The sequence below is a fragment of the Salmo salar genome, chromosome 28, assembly GCF_965601325.2.
Source record: "Salmo salar chromosome 28, fSalSal1, whole genome shotgun sequence".
NCBI classification, from domain to species: Eukaryota; Metazoa; Chordata; class Actinopteri; order Salmoniformes; family Salmonidae; genus Salmo; species Salmo salar.
This window is the reverse complement of record NC_138318.1, coordinates 4,218,987-4,226,820: the sequence shown is the minus strand read 5'-3', so window position 1 is coordinate 4,226,820 and position 7,834 is coordinate 4,218,987. Positions and strand designations below refer to the sequence as shown.

General features: G+C 45.5%; 1 protein-coding gene across 1 annotated transcript; it reads right to left on the bottom strand.

The window, feature by feature from the left end:
- Window positions 1-776: 776 nt before the first annotated feature.
- LOC106589216 (ORM1-like protein 3) lies at window positions 777-5,089 on the bottom strand. Its single transcript, XM_014178936.3, has 4 exons — window positions 4,781-5,089; window positions 4,135-4,344; window positions 2,054-2,205; window positions 777-1,677 (listed from the first exon to the last, which is right to left on the bottom strand). The coding sequence occupies exons 2-4, from the start codon at window positions 4,306-4,308 to the stop codon at window positions 1,542-1,544; spliced, it is 462 nt and encodes a 153-aa protein (XP_014034411.1). The 5' UTR covers window positions 4,309-4,344; window positions 4,781-5,089; the 3' UTR covers window positions 777-1,541.
- Window positions 5,090-7,834: the final 2,745 nt, after the last annotated feature.

The window sequence follows — 7,834 nt, the reverse complement described above, 5'->3', positions numbered from 1 at the left end:
GCATAGCCAGGGGCAGTGTAATAGCCAACAGTCAGACATAATTTACAAACGAAGCATTTGTGTTTATTGAGTCCGCCAGATCGGAGGCAGTAGGGATGACCAGGTATGTTCTCTTGATAAGTGTGTGAATTGGACCATTTTCCTGTGAAAATGTAACACATACTTTTGGCTGTCAGGGAAAATGTATGGAGTAAAAAGTAAATAATTTTCTTTAGGAATGTAGTGAAGTAAAAGTTAGCAAAAATATAAATAGTAAAGTAAAGTACAGATACCTCAAAAAACTACTTAAGTAGTACATTAACATGTTTTACTTAAGTACTTTACACCAGGACTACTTTTAAAAATGTACACTGAAAATTATACAAAAACACATTTACTTGAAGAATAGTGCAGGTGCAAATTTTGGTAAAAGAATGACGGCACAAACAGCACAAACCGTCATTCTGTTGTTCCCTCTTGTCTGACCACTGCGACAGTCAGAGCAACTCCCTAGCTAACCCTCCCTCTAGCTATCTGTCCTTTCTTACGAGAGAAAGAGAAGATGAGCCTTTTGAGGAAAAGATGCAAAATAAAGGTAGAGTTGTAATTCTAGAGCGCATCATCCATAGCGGAGTGCCATAACTTTCAAAATGTCCCCCTGGGTGCAAAATGTCTCCTCATTTCTCTCAGGACCAAACCGTTTAGAGGTTTCTCCTCTCCACATTGTAACTCAATCTAAAAACATCTCATACTACTGTTGTCACGGGTGTCGTAGGGTAGAGACCAAGACGCAGCGGGAAAATGTACACTCATCTTTTTATTTGGTGAAGAAGGAAAACACATGAAACGTATACAAAACAAAACGAACTGGACAGTCTCATCAAGCACACAGCTAAACAAGAACAATCTCCCACAAAAAACCCATGAAAACAAACTACTAATTATAGGACCCTCAATCAGTGGCAACAATAACCAGCTGCCTCCAATTGAAGGTCCAACCCCAATTAACTAAACATAGAAATACAAAAGACTAGATAAAACATAGAGATATACTAACATAGAACAATGACTAACAAACCCCGGACTAATAAATCAAATACCCCTCTACCTAAACACATACACAAAACACACCCTGAACCACATAAAACAAACACCCCCTGCCACGTCCTGACCAAATTACAATAACAAATAACCCCTATACTGGTCAGGACGTGACAACTGTATGTCCTCAAAGGCCTCACTTGCAGTGTTCTCTGTGAATTCAAACAACTCTGACATAAAGGGAACCACAAATAAACGCCACAGCACAGCTTCAATGGGAACACATAGAGCTCAGACCCAGCCGAGCCCTGTACAGTTACAGTGAATAAATTCTGCCTCTGTGTTACAGTTTTTGTCTTGTGTATCCCCCATAGGCTTCATTTAGCATAATGCTCAAATAGTATTGGGAGACAGAGCGGGACCATGCATCCCTATGGGCCGGGGCCACAGCAAGGAGCCTGATACTCTGTGCTCACAGTCCACAGGGAGATGGCGGAATGGCGGTGTCCCCTTCCGTCCCATCAGTACTTGTTAATCCCAAAGATCCGGACTCCGTGAAGCTGGGGGAGCTTGGGAATGAGCACAGTCATCAAGGAGACCGTGTTGACCACAAAGTGGTCCTGGTCGTATTTGGTGTAGAAGCTGGTGAGGATGTAGCTAGGGGGAGAGGAAGAATGTATGAGGGAGAGAAAGAAAGGGTAGATCAAAGAAAGACTGAAGGACTAGGGCCTTAGCTGCCAGCAAACACAGCAGGCACCACAGCAGTCCAGACTCCCACTGCCCACGGACTGGATGGAAGAGGCTGCTGGGAGGATGCTGAAGTTATTAACAAGGACAGCAGGGAAACAAACGATGCTTAAAAAATAGGTTTCACTTTCCAGTCCTATTCCTCCTTAAATACCAATGTAGCACTTTGCATGAAATTATACTTTTATAAAGGGTTTATAAGTAGAAAATAGACTATTAGTTTATAAGTATAAAACAGTAATAAACATAAAACAGTGCAGCATATGGTACTGTAGGGGGTCCTTACAGGACAATGGGGGTGATGGTGAGGAACTTGCGTGAGGCAGTGAACTGGACACCATAGTCCATCTGCTCCCAGTATGTGTAGAAGCGAGCCTTGCTCTGGTCGGGAGTCTCAAATGGAGTCCCTTTCACCAAGTGTAACAACAGGTACATGCACTGCAACACACACAGCACAGAATACAGAATACCGCTTCCCTTTTTCGACACTTTGTTACATTACAGCCTATTTCACTCATCAATCTACACACAATATCACATAATGACAAAGCGAAAACAGGTTTTTAGAATTTTGTTCCCATTTAAACACAGAAGTACCTTATTTGCATAAGTATTCAGACCCTTTGCTATGAAACTCGAAATTGAGCTCAGGTGCATCCTGTTTCCATTGATTATCCTTGAGCTGTTTGTACAACTTTATTGGAGTCCACTTGTGGTAAATTCAATTGATTGGACATGATTTGGAAAGGCCCACAGCTGTCTGTATAAGGTCCCATAGTTGACAGTGCATGTCAGAGCAAAAACCAAGCCATGTGGTTGAAGGAATTGTCCGTAGAGCTCCGAGACAGGATTGTGTCGAGGAACAGATCTGGAGAAGGGTACAAATTGGATTGAAGGATTGAAGGATTGAAGGTCCCCAAGAACACAGTGGCCTCCATCATTCTTAAATGGAAGAAGTTTGGAACCACCAAGACTCTTCCTAGAGCTGGCCGCCTGGCCAAACTGAGCAATCGGGGGGAAAGGGCCTTGGTCAGGGAGGTGATGGTCACTCTGACAGAGCTCCAGAGTTCCTTTTTGGAGATGATAAAGGCCTTGCAGAAGGACAACCATCTCTGCAGCACTCTACCAATCAGGCCTTTATGGTAGAGTGGCCAGACGGAAGCCACTCCGCAGTAAAAGGCACATGACAGCCCGCTTGGAGTTTGCCAAAAGGCACCTAAAGCACTCTTAGACCATGAGAAACCAAGATTGGTCTGATGAAACCAAGATTGAACACTTTGGCCTGAATGTCAAGCATCACATCTGGAGGAAACCTGGCACCATCCCTACAGTGAAGCATGGTGGTGGTAGCATCATGCTGTGGGGATATTTTTCAGCGTTGGGGACTGGGAGTCAGGATGGGAAAGGAAAGATGAACTGAGCAAAGTACAGACAGATCCTTGATGAAAATCTGCTCCAAAGCCCTCAGGACCTAAGACTGGGGTGAAGGTTCACCTTCCAACAGGACAACAACCCTAAGCACACAGCCAAGACAACATAGGGGTGGCTTCGGGAACAAGTCTCTGAATGTCCTTAAGCGGGCGGCCCAGCAAGAACCCGGACTTGAACCTGATCAAACATATCTGGAAAGACCTGAAAATAGCTGTGCAGCAACACTCCCCATCCAACCTGACAGAGCTTAAGAGGATGTGCAGAAAAGAATGGTAGAAACTCCCCAAATACAGGTGTGACAAGCTTGTAGAGTCATCCCCAAGAAGACTCAAGGCTGTAATCACTTCCAAAACTGCTTCAAAAAAGCACAGAATAAAGGGTCTTAATACTTACAAAAATGTGATATTTCAGTTTTTTCTTTTATTTAAAATTGCAAAGAATTCTAAAAACCTGTTTTTGCTTTGTCATTATGGGTCATTGTGCATAGATTGACGAGGGACATGTTTTTTTAAATCCCTTTTAGAATAAAGCTGTAGCGTAACAAAATGTGGAAAAAATCAAGGGGTTTGAATACTTTCCGAATGCCCTGTATATTTAAAATTGCATGGGCAAAAGTGATTCTATGAATTTTTCAGTAGCCTACAACTGCAAATCGATGTATTTTAGGAAAGGGTGTGTAAGCTGATATAGTACTGTTCTGTAACTTTTATAGCAATGCAACTGCCATAAAAAAATGGGTAAATGTTCAAGACTGCCCCATGAACTATTGACTTTATTGACCTTCACTCTTCCCTCTCCTATTGACAGTACAGGAGTTTGCTTATCCATTGTGTAGATAACACTGACTGGACCATCCACCAACAGTACTTAGGTTATACAGTGGTAAGGTTTGACTGGTTCCCCTAGGCATAGCCTACTAGGGTGCCCACTACCCACCAGGTTGTGTATGACGTTGGTGAGGGTCCAAACCATGGGTACGCTAGCGAAGGGGATGCTGAGCAGGATGACGTGCAACAGGCCGATGCCCAGGAGGTAGGAGAGCCAGATGCCCCGGCTGTTCATCACCCGCGTGTTGGGGTTCACCTCGCTGTGAGCCGTGCCAACATTCATGATGTCAACACCCCAGTCACCACGCTCCTCGTCCGCCTGAGAAACAGAACAGAAGGGTGTGTGATATAATTCCTCATAGGTATGCCGATCATTATGCATAATGCAGACAGTGTGACAAGGTTACAGCTTGACTGTTCCATCCATGTACTGTTCATTAGATCCTATTGGGAGGGGTCCCTTTATAGGCTTGTCTAAGTTAGTTGGAATGTGGTGAACTAGGTTGTGTGTAACTTTGGGGAGGGAGTCTAGCTGAAATAATTACAACACAGTCATGACCCATCATATTTGTAGGGCAGGCTGATTCAACTCAAATATTGTACTTTCTTCATCAGTTCTTCCAAAAGTTTCCATTATCAAATTGAAATAATACATTATGATCTAACACATTGTATCGTGCACTACTGTATTCCAATAATAATGATAATAATAATAAGTAAATCAAGTAAATACAAATAGATAATAGCCTACTTACAGGAGAAAATGGCTTCAACCCGATCTTCAGTCCGTTATCACTATATTCCTCTTATTCGCTATCTCCTTCACTGGTTAGGTAATTGACATCATTAGGTTGGACTGCTATATCGTTTCGATTAGTCCTTCATTCACATATTCACATACCTTCTTATTGTGTCTTTATGCAATGTTATCCTTCAGGACATAGCCCGACATTCAAGCAAACAGTTCCACCCGGAGCCACTTTGTTCGTCTTGCGCAACACAGCACAATTCATATAAAACGTCATAATTTTCAGAGCGCCAAAATTGGGATCATCTTTTTATTCGTCGCTCTTAGCGCCGATTAGTGCCTTTTGCATCACATGGGTAAAACTGACCAATTAAAAGGGAATGCGTTGAAAAGCTGGGGATACGCCCCCTTGCAACGTCACAGGAATGGGAGTGAGAGGGCACTTTTCATGGGTAATTAAGTGGCACTATTTTTTAATACGTTTTAAAATATAGCATTATAACACTATAGATATACCATCTCTGACTATTATCAATAGGTCAACCTTTGATATTAAAACAAATGGTATAACCTTATTTTTACGGTAGTCCTACATAAATCACCAAGTAGTCACTGAGAAATGACATAGCAAATGGTAATTACGCAGTAATAAACTATTAATATATATATTTTCTTAGGAATTAATTAAATCCAGCAACACAGGCTCTAAGAGCTTTCAGTCTCTAAGAGCTTTCCACACCTGGAATGTGCAACATTTGCCCATTATTATTTTCAAAATTCTTCAAGCTCTGTCAAATTGGTTGTTGATCATTGCTAGACATCCATGTTCAGGTCTTGCCATAGATTTTCCGGTAGAGACAAGTCAAAACTGTAATTCAGCCACTCAAGAAAATTCACTGTCATCTTGGTAAGCAACTCCACTGTAGCTTTGGCCTTGTTTTTTTAGGATATTGTCCTGCTGACATGTGAATTCATCTCCCAGTGTCTGGTGGAGAGCAGACTGAACCAGGTTTTCCTCTAAGATTTTGCCTGTGCTTAGCTGCATTCCATTTCTTTTTTATTCTGAAAAATATCACAGTCCGATTACAAGCATACCCATTATCAGGTTTCAGGTATGACCCAGATGCAGACAGTGTCGAAGAATACAGGGGCAGGCAAAAGACAGGTCAAAGGCAGGCAGAGGTCAGCAATCCAGAGAAGGTGCAAAGGGGCCAGAACGACAGGCAGTCTCAGGGTCAGGGCAGGCAGGGGTTAATAATCCAGTTAGGTGAGGCAAGGTACAGAACGGCAGGCAGGCTCAGGGTCAGGGCAGGCAGAACGGTCAAAACCGGGAAGGACAAGAAAACAGGAGCAAGAAACAGGCAGGAGCAGGTGAAAAAACGCTGGTAGGTTTCACAAACAAAATGAACTGGCAACAGACAAACAGAGAGAACACAGGTATAAATACACAGGGGATAATTGGGAAGATAGGCAACAATGGGGGGGGGGGGGGTAGAGTCAAGCACAAAGACAGGTGAAACAAATCGGGTGTTACAGTAACCCCCCTCTAGGGGCGCCAACCTGGTTGACCGGGGTGCCGGCGTTGGAAATCCACAATGAGGCCTGGGTCCAGAATGTCCCTGGTGGGGACCCAGCACCTCTCCCCTGGGCCTTAACCCTCCCAGTTAACCAGGTACTGGAACCCCCTGCCCAGAGGTCGAACCTTCAGGAGAAGCCTCACCATGTACGTCGGTTGGCCGTCGATGAGACGGGGGAGAGGGGGGGTCCTGGAGACAGGAGACAAAGGACCGTGAGACATGGGTTTAACTCTGGACACAGGTGGGTTGTATATGAAGGGTACGGGGCAACAGAAGACAAACAGCAGAGGGTGGGAGTAGGGGTCCGGTGGCGATCCGCTTGTCGTAGATACTTGGAGGTGGTCTTGAGGAGGGCCGACCGGGCTTTCCTCCAGGTACGACGACAACGGCAGAAGGTATGCCGACCTCTTCTTCCTGCTCAGGGAAGAGCAGGGGCTGATACCCCAGGGAACACTCAAACAGTGATAGGCCTGTGGCAGAGCAGGGAAGAGTGTTGCGGGCATATTCAACCCACACAAGCTGCTGGCTCCAGGTGGTGGGGTTGGCGGAGACCAGGCAGCGCAGAGTAGTCTCAAGGTCCTGGTTGGCTCGCTCCAACTGGCCGTTGGACTGGGGGTGGAGCCCAGAGGACAGTGAGGGTGCAGAACGCCTTCCAGAACCGGGACAAGAACTGAGGACCCCGGATGGAGACCATGTCAACGGGCAGTTCATGGATCCAGAAGACGTGCTGCACCATGAGCTGGACCATCTCGTTGGCAGAGGGTAGCTTGGGGAGAGGAATGAAGTGGGCGGCTATGGAAAACCAATCCACAGCGGTTAGGATGGCGGTGTTGCCATCAGACGGAGGGAGACCCGTGACAAAGTCCAGGGAGATGTGAGACCAGGGACGGTAAGGGACAGACAGAGGTTGGAGGAGACCAGCCAGAGCTTGCCGAGGAGTCTTGTTCTGTGCACAGACCGTGCAAGTGGCGACAAATGCGGAGATGTCAGGAACCATGGTAGACCATGAAAAGCATTTTTTGCACAAAAGCCAGGGTCCGCCGGGAGCCTTGGTGGCAGGCAAGCCTGGAGGAGTGGGCCCACTCCAGGACCGCAGTGCAGACCGCGTCAGGCATGAACGTTGTGACAACGCATCTGGTTAGACATTCTTGGATCTCAGCCAGTAGAATAGGGAGAAGTTGAACTGGGTGAACTTTAGGGCCCACCTAGCCTGACTGGAATTGTGAGCTTCTTGCGGATTCCTCACATCGTTGTTCCTCTCCGTGGCGTGAGGCAGTGGAAGAATAAGGAGGGCAGACCGCTGGGACAGGACAGCCCCCACTCCAACCTCCGTAGCATCCACCACAAACTGGCAGGATAGTTAAATATATTTTACCTTTATTTAACTAGGCAAGTCAGTTAAGAACAAATTCTTATTTTCAATGACAGCGGGTTAACTGCCTTGTTCAGGGGCAGAACGACAGATTTGTACCTTGTCAGCTCAG

What these genes read in the sequence shown, in the direction of transcription:
- LOC106589216 (XM_014178936.3), bottom strand. Translation starts at nt 4,308, where the DNA reads ATGAATGTTGGCACGGCTCACAGCGAGGTGAACCCCAACACGCGGGTG. An exon ending in CCAACGTCATACACAACCTG is followed by an intron (nt 2,206 to 4,134) that starts GTGGGTAGTGGG and finishes TGTGTGTTGCAG; the next exon opens with TGCATGTACCTGTTGTTACA. An exon ending in ACCATCACCCCCATTGTCCT is followed by an intron (nt 1,678 to 2,053) that starts GTAAGGACCCCC and finishes CTCTCCCCCTAG; the next exon opens with CTACATCCTCACCAGCTTCT.